General features: G+C 39.6%; 1 protein-coding gene and 1 long non-coding RNA gene across 3 annotated transcripts in view; one reads left to right on the top strand and one right to left on the bottom strand.

The window, feature by feature from the left end:
• LOC142939168 (venom phosphodiesterase CdcPDE) overlaps positions 1–20,371 on the bottom strand; it is a 40,336-nt gene that overhangs the window by 12,692 nt on the left and 7,273 nt on the right. Inside the window, exons 7-15 of the mRNA XM_076082388.1 lie at positions 19,213–19,292; positions 18,513–18,632; positions 18,039–18,148; positions 14,654–14,719; positions 14,474–14,546; positions 12,902–13,010; positions 12,234–12,353; positions 10,833–10,864; positions 10,493–10,620 (exon numbers count right to left, since the gene is read on the bottom strand). Coding sequence (XP_075938503.1) covers positions 10,493–10,620; positions 10,833–10,864; positions 12,234–12,353; positions 12,902–13,010; positions 14,474–14,546; positions 14,654–14,719; positions 18,039–18,148; positions 18,513–18,632; positions 19,213–19,292 — 838 coding nt within the window. The remainder of the gene's footprint in view (positions 1–10,492; positions 10,621–10,832; positions 10,865–12,233; positions 12,354–12,901; positions 13,011–14,473; positions 14,547–14,653; positions 14,720–18,038; positions 18,149–18,512; positions 18,633–19,212; positions 19,293–20,371) is intronic.
• Positions 4,525–9,524, top strand: LOC142939179 (uncharacterized). 2 transcript variants are annotated; one of them, XR_012949918.1, is made up of 9 exons: positions 4,525–4,700; positions 5,615–5,702; positions 6,227–6,336; positions 6,418–6,458; positions 6,591–6,666; positions 6,760–6,876; positions 7,041–7,156; positions 7,670–7,856; positions 8,927–9,524. It is a non-coding gene; the product is annotated as an uncharacterized LOC142939179 (long non-coding RNA). The 2 variants fall into 2 exon arrangements; XR_012949919.1 differs by having other exon boundaries at positions 6,763–6,876.

The raw sequence follows: 20,371 nt of genomic DNA on the forward strand, positions 1-20,371 counted from the left end.
GAAAGAAAAATCCATACCGTAATTTTTGCATTTATTACTTTTTAAAAATACATTTGGTTAATGTTAAATGTACGGACCATTGCTCTGCCAATGGAGGTAAAACGCATCATACAGTCAACAGCCAGCCCCGTATTTTTTGCATTTATTATTTGTAAAAACATCAGTTTGTCACTGTTAAATGTACTAAACATTGTACTGGTAACGGAAATACACCGTAATATGAAAGAAAAATCCATACCGTAATTTTTGCATTTATTTCTTTTAAAAAATACATTTGGTTACTGTTAAATGTACGGACCACTGTGCTGCCAATGGAGATATGACGCATTATACATTAAACAGGCAGCCTCGTATGTTTTGCATTTATTATTCGTATAAAATACATTTTGTCACTGTTAAATGTACTAAACATTGTACTGATAACGGAAATACACCGTAATATGAAAGAAAAATCCATACCGTAATTTTTGCATTTATTACTTTTTAAAAATACATTTGGTTAATGTTAAATGTACGGACCATTGCTCTGCCAATGGAGGTAAAACGCATCATACAGTCAACAGCCAGCCCCGTATTTTTCGCATTTATTATTCGTAAAAAAATCAGTTTGTCACTGTTAAATGTACTAAACATTGTACTGGTAACGGTAATACACCGTAATATGAACAAACATCCATACCGTGATTTTTGCATTTATTACTTTTAAAACATACATTTGGTTACTGTTAAATGTACGGCCCATTGTGCTGCCAATGGAGGTAAAACGCATCATATATTCAACAGCCAGCCCCGTATTTTTTGCATTTATTATTTGTAAAAACATCAGTTTGTCACTGTTAAATGTACTAAACATTGTACTGGTAACGGAAATACACCGTAATATGAAAGAAAAATCCATACCGTAATTTTTGCATTTATTTCTTTTAAAAAATACATTTGGTTACTGTTAAATGTACGGACCACTGTGCTGCCAATGGAGATATGACGCATTATACATTAAACAGGCAGCCTCGTATGTTTTGCATTTATTATTCGTATAAAATACATTTTGTCACTGTTAAATGTACTAAACATTGTACTGATAACGGAAATACACCATAATATGAACAAAAATCCATACCGTGATTTTTGCATTGATTACTTTTTAAAAATACATTTGGTTACTGTTAAATGTTCGGACCATTGCACTGCCAATGGAGGTAAAACGCATCATACATTCAACAGCCAGCCCCGTATTTTTTGCATTTATTATTCGTAAAATATTCAGTTTGTCACTGTTAAAGGTACTAAACATTGTACTGGTAAAGGAAATACACCGTAATATGAACAAAAATCCATACCGTGATTTTTGCATTAATTACTTTAAAAAAATATATTTGTTTACTGTTAAATGTACGGACCATTGTACTAATTACAGATATACACCATAATATAGCTAACAGCCAACTCTGCAACTTCTGCAAATATTATCTATTACCCATATCCCTGGTGGAGGCCGCTAAGGTATTCAAAAAGCTCCTTGCTGGCAAGGCGACGGGGGTGGATGAATTCGAACTTTGCCCATTCATTAAGTGGTTTGAAAATCAATGGAAAATTCCAAACACTTTTTGCGTAGTGAACTATGGATTTTTGACCATATTCGGCCTAAATACGCCCAGAAAACAATGGACTAGGAGGCTGAAATTTTCACAGTCAATCGACCTCTGCCCATTCATTAAGTGGGATGAAAATCAATGGGAAATTCCAAACACTTTTCCCATAGTGAACTATGGATTTTTGACCTAATTCGGCCTAATTACCCATAGGAAACAATGGGCTAGGACCCTGAAATTTTCACAGTCAATCGAGCTTTGGCCAGAGATCAAGTGGTATGAAAATCAATCGGTAATTCCAAACACTTTTCCCATAGTGAACTATGGATTTTTGACCTAATTCGGCCTAATTACCCATAGGAAACAATGGGCTAGGACCCTGAAATTTTCACAGTCAATCGACCTTTGGCCAGAGATCAAGTGGTATGAAAATCAATTGGTAATTCCAAACACTTTTCCCATAGTGAACTATGGATTTTTTACCCAATTCGGCCTACATACCCATAGAAAACAATGGGCTAGGACCCTGAAACTTTCACAGTCATTCCACCTTTTCCCACAGATTAAATGGTGCGAAAAGTTGAAAATTGACTGTTTATTTCACCCAACAGAAAGGATTCTAACCCAATGGTACTTATGATCCGAAATGGCCTTCACCAGTCTTTTCTCTCAATTTTTACACTTTAAATCAAAGTAGAAATTTGAATCCTTTTCCTGTTTAAAGAGGGGCTAGTGAATATGAATTCCCCCAAATTTTACGGTCGTAGCTGCAAGTTAAGGTACCCAAACACAGCCCCAAAGGTCAAAATTGAGGCATATAGCCTTATTTTTCGGCTTTTTTTGGCAAGTGAGAAACGGGCCATTAAATCTTAGTGAAAGGTTGAAACTGCCTGAATTTTGTATTAATCATTCCCCTGTGATAACGTAATGCAGGATCTAAAGCAAGATCTCTGCAGACCCTTGGGAAAGCTAACTTCTGTTAGCAGCATGCTAATGACTTGAATCCAATTGAGCCTTTAAGAGGGTCCTCTTTTGTCCATCATATGTGAATATTAGGACAATAAGCCATTTACAAGTGTTTTCAAATGCACCCAACAGAGATGATTCGAACCAGATGGCACCAGTTTTCACCAGTCTTTTCTCTAACTTTTTATACTCTAAATCAGGGTAGAGATTTGACTCCTTTTCTCCTTCAAAGAGGGGCTCGTCACCATTACCTACCTATAATCTGGACTTCGTAGCTGCAAGTTAAGGTCCCCAAAAACAGCCCCAAAGGGCTTAATTGATGCCTTATTCCCTGAGTGGATTTTTTGACATATGCAAGAATGGCCATAATCTCTCAAATATGGGTCCCAGAACCCACAGATTCTGGACACACATTGTGGACTAGGCCTACAATGAGGTCACCTGAACAGAATTCCTCTAGATTATCTAGAAAAGATTTTTGCCTGTATGACACTCAGACCTCAGCATGGTGTACACGTCCTTAAGGCGTACACCCTGTTGTACTCTTGGTGAGATCAGACCAACTTTTACTTCTAAAGATGTCAGAGCCCTGCTTTTTTAATATGTTGTAGACTTGTTTGAAAACTCCAGAGTTACCTCTTCTTGTGGACAGTCGTAAACGCATACGTTTAGAAACGATGACATAAACACCCACGTTGTCTTTACTAGCAGCTGTTGTTCAGTTAAAGTCTGCATTTCTGCAGAGGAAGCAGCTGTTATTGGAGCGATTAGCGAGCAGCGTGTCCAGCGACGTTAGCAGACCTACGGAGCAGCCCCGTCTGAAGTCACGTTAACCTAATTCATGATATAGATTAGACCACATGGGATCACCTTTCGGTTTGTTTTTTTCCACATGGAACTATACATTCTGCCATTTCTCCTCGACTCTTTCCGCTTTGAGTCACTCAGCAGTGATTGTCAGAGCTAGCTGCACCACAAACAAACAGTCGGTTTGGACACCTGCATTTACTTTGACAGTCTTTTATGTTACAAACACTGAAGCGCATTCAAAAAACATTTGTTTTTTTGTCGATCATTACAGGCTTACATTTATGATTGTATTCAGAGCTGAACTCAAAACATTCGAGGCTTAAGACCTGGCAAAATGATCTTGCTACGCCACTGGTACACGCAGGAAATATTGTCTAACTCGTGCACGCAGTGTCTCATGGTCACAGAAAGCACGGCCGCGGCAACTAGAGTCCTGCTAGTACCCTCGACGTGCGTGAAGGTGCGAGGGCCCGATCAATGTTGCTTGCATTCATTATTTGTAAAAAAGACATTTTGTCAAGGTTAAATGCACTAACCATTGTGCTGTTTTTGTAAATACACTATAATATATAAAATATAACACTGCAGTTTTTGCAGGTACTATTAGTAAAAAGAAATACATTTTGTCACGGTTAAATGTACGAACCATTGTGCTAATAATGTAAATATACCATAAGATAAATTTGAAGGCCAACACTGTAATTTTTGAAAGACATTGTCAGTTTCAACAGTCAGAACTAATATTTAACCAACAAACAAAACAATAAGTGCTAGATGCAAACTAGTCTGCTTATTCAAAGCAGTAGAGAGTAACCTTCCATACGTTTTCCTTGTTTTGTAATCCTTTTTTGCAGAGCATAAGTTGCATCTCACCCCTCACCCCATCCCCCACCTCTCTTTTGATCTCTGTTGGTTAGTATTTTGTAACATTGCAGGTGCTTGCAGGTGCAGATCTCGCGACAGTTTCAAGGCACCCTGTGACATCTATTCCTAATGTGTGTGCAGTGCACCCTATATGATCATACTGTTTCACTGTTTAGCGATTCCCTCATGACACTTTAAGACCAACAGGTGCCTGTCTCAGTGAATAACCTGACCAAATGTGGTGGGAACACAGAGAGACAGACAGACAGAGAGAGAGAGAGAGAGTGAGAGAGAGAGAGGGACGGACGGACGGAGGCGGCAGTGATCAGACCTACACAACAATTTAAAAAAAGCAACGGTTGGAGGCTGAACTTTTGAACTCATTTCAGCGCCTTTTCTGCGCGCTCAGGCAGCACGTTACTGATGATCAACGGCCTGACTCCTGGAAACACAACACTTCTTCTGAAGGTAAGCATGTCAGCTAGCTAACGTTACATTTGAATTTGAGGCTTTGTTTTCTGCAGTTTTGTGTCGCCCTTGCAAAAACGAGTCATTCAACGTTAATAGTAAGTTCACTTAGCTATCTAAATGAGTTGAGAGTTTACTTTTCGTGGATGTAACATGGGTTATGGGTTTCTGTGTTAAACATTAGCTAGCTTACTTTACCAAAGGTTTGCTAGGAAAATGTTTAGTTGTCATTTCTGTGGCAAGTCAGTTAAAGCTAAAACATCGAGGGGTTATGTGCTTCATTGCAAACTTCATAGTGATGAACCACGTTGTTTATTTAAGTGCGTTGAAGCTGGTTGCAAGCAGACCTTTGTTAGATATGGAGCTATAAGGCTCATTTCTACCAGAGGCATAATGGTAACCTATCAGCTAACGTTACAGCTAAGCTAACGTTACTGTTGGGACGGCTGTTAACTTTACCGCTTATAAACTGTCTGTTAATGTTACCGCTTATAAACTGTCTGTTAACGTTACTGCTCATAAATGTGCTATGTCTGTTAACGTTACCGCTCATAAGTGCGCCATGTCTGTTAACGTTACCGCTCATAAATGGCTATGGCGTTATTTGAAAGCACATGTCCAGACACAAAGTAGCTAATTATTAAAGTGAGTGGATGGTCAAATGTTTTCACGGTCAGATCTTCATTTACTGCCCACATGCCACGGAGACACAAATAGCAGACAGCAGTATTAGTGACATGTACAGAGAATCTGCTTCTCCTCAGTCATCAGCTGTTCCAACTGAATCACATGACTGTGGCCCTCACCTGCATGACTCAGAAAATGTTATAGAGACCAGCACAGATAAAGGTGATATGGATATTTCTGAAAACTTCAGTGATCTTTTTCTCTGTTTATTCTACTTGAAATTGCAGGGACAGTTTCTACTACCTGCTTGGACCAAACTAACTTCACTGTTTAAAAATGACACACCAATATCAGATGAGGACATCAGCAAAGTTTGTGAGTCTTTGAGAATTTGATCTTTTCTCTGCATGTCATAGAGGGCCAATGAGGACAGCATACTCAAGAGCTCAGTCTTTCAAAAAAGGGTTCAACTATGTGGAGCCTAAGAAAATGTTTTTAGGACGAGATGAGAACAGGACTGATATGTTTTCATATTATGTGCCTGTGAAAGAGACTTTAACCCTTTAGGCTCTGCAAAGACAATACATAAAATATTAGCTGTCTATGTATCTGATGATAATTTGCCAGTTCATGTAAGGTCTGACACAAACCACATGTCACTTGTTTTATTGTGTAGAGAGAAAGATTTCAAAACATTTGTGTTCTCTGAATTACTAACAGACTTGAAGGATTTGGAGGAGAACGGGATCGTAGTATCAGATGAAACAGTAGTCAAAATAACCTTATATTGCATTGCAGGACATAATTTGGGCTCTCATGGCATTGGTGCCTTCACTGAAAATTTCAGTCACTCGCAATATTTCTGTAGGTACTGCCTAATAATCCGATCTGAATTTCAGGGTGACGATCCAAATCTGTGCGGAGCAGAGCGCACCATTGACAGCTACAACTCTGCTGTTGATCGCCTCCAGACCCAAGATAAACCAGATGTGGAAGGAGTAAAGTTCAAGTCAGTATTCAATTCTTTGAAATACTTGAATGTCTGTCAAAAGAAAGACAATTTGTTCCAGTGCTTTTGTGAAACTTCTAGGTCGAAGGCAGGTGGCATTGCTAAGAAGAATCTCCTTTAAAGTAAGTAAATTGTACACATATCTAACAAATATCTGAACATTTTAATTGGTACAAGAGCAGTTTGTGCAGATAATTAAGACAATTTACTCTAATCTTGCAACATTGAATTAATTTGCTCCTGCCACCTTTCAGACATTGCATTCAAACTCTAGTGGTTGTGGACTTGGATGGGAACAACTTGCTGGCTTTTATGACAACCAGGAAAACGGTGGGATTTTAATCCATTTAAATGCCCAAAGCAAGCAGTTGTTTTTTTTACTTTTAAAGATGATTTTTTTGTCATTCGTGTTTTATTGGACAGCAGAAGTAGAGAGACAGGGACCACAGTGGAGTGAGAGGGGATGATCTGCAACACATGGCCCAACGGGAATCAAACCTTTGTTGCTGCGATAACAATATGTGGTACGGGCTAAACCAGGTGAGGCACTGTTTTTATTTTTGAGTGTGAATTTAGCCATTTCATTTTAATTTGCAACCTTTGCATTGAAAAGAGTAAAAGTTGATGCTTGACATGATTTCATCTTTCACTTAAGAGGATGTATGTCCACCCCTTGTCTTTTTTCTCTTTATTCTTTCTTTCAGGTGTGATTACGACTACCAGCGGTTGTACTTCAGATGGACCTCATCACCCTCTTTGCTGTCCTACTAGTGTAACCTTATGATCGGATACATACAAGTGTTGTCAAGGATAAACAGAGGTAAGTTGTTGTAAAGTTCAATGTATGTTCATTTAACAAGAGAAGGCTTTAGGGTCTTCTATTTTTGTAAGCACTGTTTAGCCATTTCATGTTCAAACAGTGTATGCATGTATTGTTGATGTTAAGTACTGCATAAAACTAGGCATTTCATGATCCAATGTGATTTTAACTTCTTGCCAGAATAACCTTTTTTGACATACTGTGAATTTATTTTGACTTTATTGACATACCATACGTATTATGGCTATTTCTTATTCATGAATCATATTTGTAGCTTGACCTTTTTATGAAATCTTTAACCCTACTCTTTGTTTACCCTTTGGTAAGTTTGTTCTGTTTTACCCTCTTTAATGTTTTGTGTTTTTATAGTTTGATTGTTTTTTGTGTGAAGTATGAGAACCATTTTGCAACTGTGTAAGTGCTATATAAAGTTATATTATTGGTGATGTTACTGTTATTATTATTGTTAGTATTGTTAATGTTTTCTATGTTGTCTTTTTTTCTGGCTGGAAGATCATGCTAGCCCACAGCGAACACCAGATTGACTTGTGAGTCTTCAAGCAGAAATTATGACAACACCTGCCTAAAGTTCCAGTTTCCTGAACAGCATACCCTGTCTGTATGAGACTCTGTCCCACCTGTCTTCAGTCAAGTCTGGACCCAATGACTCAGACACCAGTCTTGTCAAGGCTAATTAGAGGTAAGCAGTGCGATAGGTGCAACTCAAACTTCACTCAATCAATCATCCTCAGGTGCACGGTCTGAGCCAACCGCTTCATGCAAACATAGATGAAACCACTGGAATATAGTTTTGTATTAGTACTATTTGTTTTTTAGTGCTCTGAACTGATATCCCCCTTACATTACGTTTCACGTAGCAGTAAAATGTCATTAATTCTGTGTACTATCTTTCCAAAATCCACCCAAAAGGGGTTTGCACCTGTGTCTTTGCACCCAAGTGGGCCCTACAGTGCACTCTTATGTTTATTTGATGGTAAATGCTGGGGGTCATTGTTTCCTATTGAACTGGGTCTCCGCCATACAGTTTGATTTTTGTTAACGAGAAGGCAGTTATATTAGCTATTGTACACTGAATAGCTCAGTTATTCAAATGCAATACAACTCAACAACAGGATACAGCTTACTGTATTCTAGTTTCTCTATTTATTTTGCAACAGTAATGTAATTGATTTTAGAGATATTTAAAAGGTCTTAAAAGTCATTGAATTAAAAAAATTAAAACAAAAAATGTAGAATTGATGGAATTAATAAGATGTGCAGATACCCTGGTTGTATCAAACATGATGATTGTCTTTACACTGTGTGCACAATTAAAAGGCAAGTTGTATTTTTGAGTATTAATTGTATTGAACAACTACAGAGCTCTCGGTCAATCCAAAATGTTATAAACCTCAAACCTGAATATTTAATAAAGTAAAAGTGAGGTTTTGGCTTTCTTAGGAGAATATATATGTGTGCACAATTATTATGCAACTAAATGAAAAATGTTCCCATCTCACTTGTTTATTTTTATCTGTTAAAGTGAGAATAATAAACAAACAACTCAAAATTTACAAATAAACGTTATTGATATTTAAAAAAAATAAAATAATCTGTGACACTATTATTTTTTATTAAGTATAAAGTGCTGGTTTCTTCTAGGTCATTGGAGCTCAGTTTAACAGCAGAAGGCAGTAAATGTTTCTGTAGGCATCATGTTGAAGCACTGCATCAATCTAACTTTGCCTTTGTTTCTGTTTTTGGGTGCAGAGAGGATCATTCCAGTCCACAGTGAATACCTGATGGTCAACATACGAGTCCTCAAGCAGAACTGGTGAAAATACACGCTTCATGTTCCAGCTTCCTGAACTTCATGTCCATGTGAGACGCTATACCATGTTGAGTGCCCTCTTCAGTCAAGTCTGGACTCAGTGACTCATTACTCTTGATCAACTCAGGGCAAGTGGCTAATCCTTTCATGTTTATTCATGGTTATCCTTCATATATATATGGACACATGCTGTTTCTTCAAGATCTCAACACTGCTTTGTGAGTATATTGTACAAGATATTGTATCAGTTCAACCTGTTTTTCACAGAGAATGTTAGTTTCTTAAGGTATATCAATGATGGTCTGTACCTTGATTTACAATCTGCTTTATTTGATATTTCCTTTGTAATTTACAATAATCAGAAGTTGACTGAAATCTATGCCAACCAATTGTATTACGTTCTATGTTGTACCGTATTTTTGTACCGTGATGTCTTATACATTGTCACTATATTTTTTACGGTAAAGTTCTGGCAACCACAGCTGCCGGTAATTTACCGTTAAGTTGCATTTTTCAATAAAATGCCGTAATGTATCATACAGTTGTACTGTGTTTTTTACTGAGAAAAACTGTAATTAGCTTCACAATATAGTTGCTGTTTATAAGGTTATTTACCGTAAATACGTTTATAACATGGCTGTTATTTCTAAAGCAAATTACCGTAAACAGGTTTATGAAATCTGTTTTTTTTATAGTAATTTACCGTAAACAAAAAACAGTTCTCAACTGTGAAATCTACGGTTGCAAAAATAATATACCGTGATGTATTATACATTCTCACTTTATTTTTTACGGTGAAGTTCTGGCAACCACAGCTGCCAGTAATTTACCGTTAAATTGCATATTACCGTAAACAGGTTTATGAAATCTCTTATTTTTTATAGTAATTTACCGTAAACCAAAAACAGTTCTCAACTGTGAAATCTACGGTTGCAAAAAATATATACCGTGATGTATTATACATTCTCACTTTATTTTTTACGGTGAATTTCTGGCAACCACAGCTGCCGGTAATTTACCGTTAAATTGCATATTACCGTAAACAGGTTTATGAAATCTCTTGTTTTTTATAGTAATTTACCGTAAACCAAAAACAGTTCTCAACTGTGAAATCTACGGTTGCAAAAAATATATACCGTGATGTATTATACATTCTCACTTTATTTTTTACGGTGAAGTTCTGGCAACCACAGCTGCCGGTAATTTACCGTTAAATTGCATATTACCTTAAACAGGTTTATGAAATCTCTGTTTTTTATAGTAATTTACCGTAAACAAAAAACTGTTCTCAACTGTGAAATCTACGGTTGCAAAAAAGATATACCGTGATGTATTATACATTCTCACTTTATTTTTTACGGTGAAGTTCTGGCAACCACAGCTGCCGGTAATTTACCGTATATTACACAGAATTTTTTTTACAGTGTACAAACTGTTGTATGAGGAGACATTTCTCCAGGCTACAGCTGCAATTAAGAAACAAGTGACGGGGCCGACAGGGATACCTCTCAAACAGCCATTTTGGCTCGACCAGGACGTTGACATCTTCAATGCGACGGCTGTTGGCAAAGTGGAGGCGCTTTGGCAGGTTGGCCTTCAGGTACGGCTTGATCTTTTGGTCTGGCTTCTTACACTGAAATCACCAGAAACACAACATTTTATTTAAAATAGATACAATGTATATAGTTAATTTATTATATTTGGCAAAACAATGTGTACGTGTGGTTTGGCAGCATTTTTAGAAAAAAACAACAATTGTGTCCTGATAAAAGCAGGTTTTACTGGCACACGGGTCATTGTTTCAATAGATGTAATCTCATCAGTGTGAGAACATTGAGCACTTACAGTCATGTTGGCAACAAGTTCGGCTGAGTCCACTGCGGGAAGGATAACAAAAATGAAGTCAATGTTCCTGTCATTACAGAACACACAAAGCCCAACAAACAACATGAATCCAATGTGTTGTTACACCAAACCAGTGACTTAAAGGTGAACTGATACCTCAACCATGTTCACACACGCATGATTTAGAATCAGCTCTTCAGCTGCTGTTGTTAACTAATGTAAATTTGGAGGAAATATTTTTATTGAAGAGAACTTCCCTCAGGTCAGAATTAAAGAAAAAGATCTTTCAGAAGAAAACAGAATGATTGTGTTGGAGCAGTTCATGCAGCAAGACAAAACAACACACGCACACACACACACACACACACACACACACACACACACACACACACACTTTAAACATGTTTGTGGTAATCAAAAGATAAGGGGATTATCACAGGCGGACACATGTCTGGTTCACAAAGCCGAAAGGCAAACTGAGTGTGGGGCTTTCCTGGGTAAGACAGCTCAGTGTTACTTCAGGTGCTATTTGAACTACAAACTAAAGACCATACACACCAGCCGCAACGCCAAACTGTACCAGCGGTGTGAAGTGAGAAGGGCCCCATTCAAAGTTTCTGTATTAGTTTAGGATATTCTGGCTCGCTGGTGGTTGTGATAACATGAAATGCTGATGCTATTGTGCATATCGAGACATATTTATACACTCGTAAGTGCACAACAGCCGTGTTGGATTTTAGACGACAATACGCTGTCGAAATTGACGCACTGTGCAAGTGAGTACATAGTGTACACAGTGTACTTATGCAAGTGTACTAAGTATCTGAGTCACGGAAATACTTTCGGCACTGAGAGAAGGCTGCAAATCTGACCATCAGTGACATTGGGATTACCCTGGGATTGGGATTTGATATCCGCCTCTCTGTCACTGCGTCAATTCAGTTTTTTCCTCTGGTATCAATCAGTCATCTTTCTTTGTGTCACGCAAAGCCAGGATTCCCTGATTGCCAATATTGTATTGTTATCTCAGATCTTCCTACTCGACTGGTTTCATTGGTGGTGGGTACGGCTCTGTGGCGCCCAGATGCTTTGTCCTTATGTGACGGCTGAACATTTATTCAACAACATGCAGGTTCGGTTGTGACACCTTTTGTTTCGCCGGATGCCAAACACACCTGCAGACCTTTGTGCCACTGAATGAATGGAAAATGAAACCGTAGTCGGTGCAAGTCATTATTTTTCACCAGGTGTTCGGAGGCCTCGACGATCGTTCTCATGCTTTTGCTTGTTGTGAGAAAACACATGATTCTCAATTAATGTAGAAGAGGGTTTCTTGGGTCTGAGGTGTCACTTGGATTCCCACTTGGTCAGTGTGGCTCTTGAAGCGTATTTTCTACTCACACACTGCGTTGTTTCTGGCTCTGATGCGTCCGAACGGTCCCTCAGTGACCCAGTAGTTTCTGATGTCCCCCACCAGCTCCTGCAGCACCTCCTTCCTGTCGCAGCTCGTGTCCTCCATACCTGCAACAGCAATCAGCTGTTATATCAATCCTTCTTAAATTATGCTTCATAACACTGTTGGCGACAGAATACACTAATGGCTTTCTTCGTCAACTGCATTTCACAGGTATTTCCCACGTCCATCCCACTACAGGTTACTTGAAAGCCTGGCACCGTGACAAAGCGCTGATATTTGATGCCTGGGAATGAAAATAGGCTGGAAAAGCTTTGGTATCTTTGACAAGATGATATAAAGGCTGTCTATTGCTCGCATGTTTCAAGTGTCTGCAAGTTTATTTTCAGAGCAGCTCAGAACTGAGATGAATGGCTTCCTGAAAGTAAGGAAGACTTGTTGCACAATACAGTATATACTGTGACTACACACAACGTATTCATCTTTTTATTCTGAGGACCTCAAAACTGCAGCAACACTTGTATGACTTGTATGTACTTGTAAGTGAGACCAACGCATTTCGTATTGTGGTTTCCATCAGGGTCATCACATAACACATTACAAGGAACATTTAGATAGTTGTTTTATACTTTATTCTATATTGCGTGAGTGTTACCATGATCTGCTACAATGATGATGTTGAGACAGCAGTGGAGGCCAATCTGCTTGAGGCCGTTCATGAGTTGACCAATGATCTTATCCACACCCTGGATTGCTTCAATCAGCTGAAACAAACACACACATCCAGCAGCCGGTTAAATATCTCCTCTATTCTCTCCACGGAGATGATGTGAAGACGATGATGTGAATGTCATTATTCTAATCTTTTAGATTACATCCTGCAATGATCATGAGCAGACATTTTATTCACTGTAGAGTAGTAGTGGATCACTGAGGCGGCACACACCAGACCTTCTGTAAACCAACACGAAAAATCATCATGGTTTGGCTTAAAATAACTACGTTTATAACGTAACATAAGGGCTTAAAGATGCTTTATGCGTAGGTACGGGGAGGTTGGAGCATGATACAAGCTGGAAACATGATCTAAAAGCAAACAGTCCTCCAGTGGACAAGAAAGAGAGCAAATGTTGCCTTTTCACAGTGCTTCTTTTACACAAGCATTACAGCCTGTTTGGTTCCTCAGTAAACTGCTGGGTCATTGTTATGGAACATGTCAAACATTGTGCAGAGCTGACCTCGCTAAAAGCTTCGTCTTTCATTCTCCGTATGCTTACTTCTGAAACAGCAGTAAACTAAAAGTTTGTCAGCACGCTACAGGAAAACAGTACGCAGATGTTTCAACAGCTGGATGTGTCTGCAAAGAGATGCAGGTTATTCAGGATGAGTTCAGTTGTTTGGTATAGTTTGTAATTGCAGATAAATTTGGTGGTGACAATCCTTTGTGCAGCCAAAAGTCAACGTTGAGTTTACGCTTGTTATTTTAAGTTACTGTTGTTACGTCATGGTTGTTAAGTTGTCACGCTACGGTCGTTGTTACGTTGTTGCCAGGGTAATACGAGACCGGAATGAAACCCAGCAGCCTGAGACACGCCAGGTCAAGAAAAGTGACAAATCTGCCAGCTCCGTCTAAGTAAGTTGCATACTACGATCCAATCACAGTGGGGGCAGAATTAAGACAACAGGAAGTCTTATTAATACCAAGAGTAAATGCGAGGGCCCTGACCAGGTGTCATTATACAGACAACAACATGCAAAGTGATGCGTCAGGTTGGACGATGTTATCAAGTTATATGATATGTCGGGTCATTCATTAAAGATTCTGACGCTGCTGATGGGATTTTTCATTAGCAATATCATAAACATTTTATGGAGATCTTTTATTTTTAGTAGTGGTTCATTAAAGGACTTCAGACCTTCTTAATTGAGCTATAACAAGAGTCATCTGAGATAGCGTTGTCCATTCCCACAAATGAATGAGGCTAATGAGTCTGATATGATGGGATTCGTTCCAGCACAGTTTGATTGATATTAAGTGTGGGTGCCAGATGAGGTCCACACTAAGATGTGATGATTTACAGAATAGATACATCTGAGCTCGGTTTTCTTTTCATCGATGCTTTAAAAGATAGCAGAGAGAATAAAAAGAAAAGGAGAAAAGTTCAAATCACAGATCTTTTCTTAGCGCTCGTGACATTATCTGACTCTGTGGATCGGGTGGACTTACCCCTCCACTCACAGGACCGTAGCTGTGTCCAGATTTATCAGGTTCCTCTACGTACAACGTGTAGAAATCTGGTCTGGAGGAAAAGGTCACTTTTTATTTGTCACATTTTAGCACCAACGCCACCAGAAAAACATTCATGGCATCTGGCTGAATGCAAGTGACCAGATGCCAACAACTAACCTTTCATCATCTGGCAGCTGTAGCCACTTCAGCACAGTCAGCACTCTTTCTTCAAATGGCACTTTACTAAAGAGAGAGAGAGAGAGAGAGAGAGAGAGAGAGAGAGAGAGAGAGAGAGAGAGAGAGAGAGAGAGAGATTCTTTAAACGGCATTGTAACAGACTGAACTATACTGAAAGGCCACAGTTGTGACTAAATTTGACTCCTGGATACCATTTCACAACATTTTTGGTCAAATTACATTTTCTCATCCATGCACTACTCTACAGACTACAACAGCAGATAGTTCTAACTGACAGACACATGGATGGATTACTAAACAGGTCTACCAGGCACAGGCCCGGGGGGCATTTTGTTGGAGAACAAAATGTCCCTCAAAGAGACACGAGGAAGGAGCACAATATAACCACAAAGAAACATAAACCGACCACAAAGAGACCCAAGACAACAGCAAAAAGATCTAATGCCCTGACTTTCAACAGTCCTTGAAGAACTCTATAGTCCATTAAGGGTTCTTTGGAAGCAAATTGATCTGGGTAGAACCTTCAGGGAGAACTTCGTGTGGAACCCTTATTTCGTCCAACAATTTACAACATGAACCACGTGTTTAAAACTGTGACTGTAAACGGGGAGAAAATGTGTTTCCCTCTGAATCCAATTGAGGATTCAGTTTAGCTGTATGGGAACTTTATTTTGTAGGAGACATGGTTGGAGACACGGACGAACATTAAACATTAAACCTTAAACCTTAAACCTTATCTTAACAAGATATGTTTTGTTTTGTTTAGGGAGCCATGAATGTACAGATATTTGAAAAGAAGAAAAAGGTTTCAGTGAGCTTCTTGTGGTGATGATAGACTCCTCTTCTCTGGGTCTGATACCACTATAGAAGAGCTAAAGTGCTTTTATTCCTAACAAATCATTTGCAGGTTCCTCTAAGTGGTCGTGATGTGGATAACGTTGCTTTCGTGTGGATGAAATGAACTTAAGTAAAGGAGTAAATAAACTCCAGGATGTGAATGCAATATAAATGTCCATTAACCGCAGTCAACGCCGGTGGTAAACATGCATTAATCGAGCGATTCTATGGCAGGAAGACGTGTCAACATTGTGATCATTTTGGGCTGGTAAAGGTTAAGAACATACGTTCTTCCAACGAAACCAACGTCTTCCATCCCACTCAGCAATAAAAACACTCTCCCTGAATGTGTTGCACTTTATCAGCTGAGATCCTGTTGCGGCTGCTTTATTGCTTATAATCGCTTTGATAGGCCTTCATTTAAAACCACCCACAGGCCTCTATCAACACATCGTACGTTTATTGATATTGCTTCAGAGATCTCAACATGTCCCTTGGATCAAAGATTAAACCGATGTATAAAATGTTACCTGAGGAGAAATGGCATGAGAAGTATTTACAGAATGATGTGAATGTTAAACAGAGACACTACAGATTAATAAGGGACAAAAACAAGATTTCTGAAATGTTATGTTTAAATGTGCAAAATTATCTACTGGTAAGATCAGGAGAAATCTACAGACGTAGTTCGACAAAGCAGTAAAATAAACACAGATGTGTATTTTGGATGTTTTCTTGCCACTAGTCTGAAAGAAGACATGGAAGCAAAATAGCTCAAAATCTCAACACTGACCAATGTTTGGCCTTTGGTGTTTATTCCAAAGACGATGCTAAAGCTTTAATTAATTAAATAACTGCTGATGTGAGGACTGACACATTATAACATGTGCCTCACTCACAATGACTGTGATGATGTAAGAATGAAATAGTAATATTGTGTAATCTTTTTAAGGAATAAGTTCATGGCTGTACGTCCTCTTGTTCCCATGCCTTGTACACACACACACACACACACAGACACACAGACACACACACACACGCACACACACACACACACACACACACACACACACACACACACACACACTCTCTCACACAGACACACACACACACACACACACACACACACACACACACACACACAGACACACACACACACACAGACACACACACACACACACACACACACACACACACACACACACGCACACACACACACACACACACACACACACGCACACACACACACACACACACACACACACACACACACACACACACACAGACACACGCACGCACACACACACACACACACACACACACACGCACACACACACACACACACACACACGCACGCACACACACACACACACACACACACACACACACACACACACACACAGACACACACACACACACAGACACACACACACACACACACACACACACACACACACACACACACACACACACACACACACACAGACACACACACACACACACACACACACACACTCTCTCTCACACAGACACACTCACACAGAAGCGGAGGAGAACTGCTCTGGCGTTTGCCAACCAACAAGTCGGCCAAAAAAACGTTCTGTTCTAAAAGCAAAGCACTTAATTGAGCCTTTTCAAAAGGTCACTCTGTGCTGCTTTAACACTTTGTGTTCGTAAATAGTAGAATCACTTCTTTGGAGCTGCAGTGGATGAGAGGAAACGTGACTGAATCACCAGTCACCTTTACAGTAAACTGCCGCTTATCTACAACGTAGCATGACTGCAGACAGCAAGTATCTGCAAATGTTTATCTACTTTTAAACGGTCTGAACTCTACAGAGCAGAGAGAGAGTTCAACATGTCGGAAAGATGGCGACGAAATACAAACACCTTCATAAACAATGTTAGTGATACAATTTGCACGACATTATCTTAAAGGTTGTTCTTTTCCCATGTTTTTGTGTCTAACTGACTAATGGGGACAACTATTTATTAAGTTGTTAGTATTGAAGGAGAGCGCTGCAGTCAGCAGCCGCTAAACAGGCTGTAATGTAATTGCTCAGAGCAACTCCTCACCGTCAAGGTTCATCCGTTAAAAGTGCTTGTTTCTGCCACCGGCAGGCTCAGATTGTTACTGTAAGTGTCTGACAACGTGATGGAAAGGACCCTACAGAGAAATACGTTTGTCTTTACCTTTCGCTTGGTCTTGTCTGTTTGTTACTGCGTCAAACCACAAAATAACAATCTGAGCCTGTCAGTGGCAGAAACAAACCCTTTTAACGGACGTACCTTGACGGTGAGGAGTTGACCCGAGGGATTACATTACAGCCTGTTTGCAGCTGCAGCGCTCTCCTTCAATACTGGACCAGTTTAAACAACTGTCAGTCATAAAGACAGAAAAACATGGGAAATAGGGTTCTGGTTTAAAGATACAAATACCCTTTAGTAGTAACTGTTGGGTTTAGGATCTGATACTTCACAGCTTCTGGCTCCCGAGCATTTTGACAAACAGACATGTCAGTCATACCCATCGTATGGTTTGTAGATGTCGGGAAAGCTTCCGTTGATTTTGACGTCGGATCCTGGCCAGAAGAAGGTCCCAGACTTCAGCCCCTGGTGCTTCGCTGTGTGCCAGATCTACAGAGACCAAGAGGACGGATCAACACCGGCCAAGCATCATCTGCTCTCTACCAAAACAGTGCTGCATTTAAAACACACTTATTCTGGCTCAAAGCTTCAACTAGAAGAGGCCATTTGTCTTGGCTGCTCTGTTAAATATAATTACAATTTGAATGTCCTTTTCCCTCAGATTAACAGTAACTCAGTCCATATGCATGTGTTGTTCTGTACTGTATCTACTCATCTACTCAACACATATCCTTACATCAACAAACAGTCCTCTAAACAGACGCTAGAGTAGAAATGAAACGCTCTGAATCCTTCATCCAGTTTGCATCCGACGTTCATGTTATGTGAATAAACCAAACCTGAGAAGACTCACAGGCTGTCCCAGGTACCAGTCAGGGTTGTCCTTCTCTGGGCCGGACAGACTGAAGGAGGCGTTAAACACCGGGTCGAACATACTGTTGTCAATCAAACCGTTGGACTCTGGATAGAGACCCTGAGAGGAGAGGAGATCAAAAGAAAGGAGAGTGGACAAGAGAAGAGGAAACGAGAGAATATGAGGTGAAGGAGGTGAGAATAGAGAAGTACAGTATGTGTGACAGTTATATGGATATGAACCAGTTTCTCTGTGGAATTCATCTGCAGCTGTGATATGAGTCATCAGTGATGTGTGATCAGGGGTGAAGTCCTAATTATCCTGAGTTATGAGTGAAAGTGTCTGCAAACTAACATGAAGAACTACCTGCGGTAAAACTGAGGAGCATCAGAACAAGCTGTTGGTCAATGGGAGTCGACGTTATTTAAAGCTATCATCCCCTCATATGTTTATGTTTCAACAGTTTAGAAGGTGAGTTCCTGGCAAAGACCCACAACAGCATATCTGATTATTGTGCATTCCTGCTTTATGGGAAAAATGTCCTTTCATGGGGCTTTATTAGCCTGCAGCCATCAGACCTGTAACCTAAAGTCTAGACTCTAGTTGTATAAGAAGAAGAGATACCACATACATGTGGAATCAACATTCAAGCGTATCGACTGCATATCTGTTTCTGGCCGTGAGTCTCTTGTGTCTTTACCGTAACTATGGTGTAGTGATTGGGGAAAGTCTTGCTGGGGAATGCCGGCTGCATGTACGGTGCCGACGTTCCACACTTCTCTGTAACGTGAAGAACAGAAGTCAAATCACACATCAGCTGCTACATGAGCGACATGTTGATCTGTGTGCACTGTGCCAGAGAATATGTAATCCGCTGCATTGCCCTACATGTGGGCTGGATCGATTCATTCTGCTGGACATGACTGGTGAGGAGAGCTGGATGATTCATGGGCGGTGATTTCTAAATATAATCAATTGCTGACAGAATGCTGTGAAGAAGCCGAGTCGTTATCTTGTTGAGCAGCTGACTCTCACATTACTTTGAGTAGTTGTGATTCAGCTGCACTTGTTTTGTCTCGAAGAGGTTTTGTTGCTTCACTAGTTCATGATTCAGAGACTTCACTAGAAGTGAGACATCTTCAAGACCAGATAACTGATTTGTGACTGAAGTGCTTGTCAAAAAATAAGTAAAATGCCAACAGTCATTGGAAAGCCCCAAATCACAACATGGCCGAGTTCATTTCCATTCTGTGCTGAAATGAAGTGAAACCAAAGGCTGCTTGAAAGGAAGCAAATCTAATAAAATAATATATAATGTGGAAATGCTCAGAACTCGCCCAAATACAAGAGATTTGTGAAGGAAATACGAATTCTCTGCTTTCGCCTTTGCTTGACAAAACCCCGGCAGTGATCAGGCGTGTTAGAGGGCTACGTGCTACGTACGTCTTAAGCTCTGTTTATACTCACGCGCGAGTTCTGAGTGTGTACGGAGGCGTTTATACTCATACGCTGCATTATTTTCCAAAAGACCAGAGGGCGTACAAAGAAATAAAATGTGAAGAATCAAAAATAAGACGAGTGTAACCGGCAAAAAGCCATAAACCAACCTGAGCGATGCCGAGGAGGAATTGTAATTATCTGTAAACTCATATCTTATATTAATGGACTACATTATTGCCTTTATACAAGCCCTGTAAAGACATAAGTCAAATATTAAATGCAATATGAAGAAAGAAGGTTGAATATCCTGTTAATTTGATTTGGCTGCAAAATATTTACTCAAACGTAGATTTCTAAGACCTCCTGTTTCTAAAGCATCAAAGAATGAACTGCACTTCTTTGTTAAATCCATGCACATG

This window comes from Anarhichas minor, unplaced genomic scaffold (assembly GCF_050575085.1).
Source record: "Anarhichas minor isolate MPS153535 unplaced genomic scaffold, ASM5057508v1 ptg000094l, whole genome shotgun sequence".
Classification (NCBI taxonomy): Eukaryota; Metazoa; Chordata; class Actinopteri; order Perciformes; family Anarhichadidae; genus Anarhichas; species Anarhichas minor.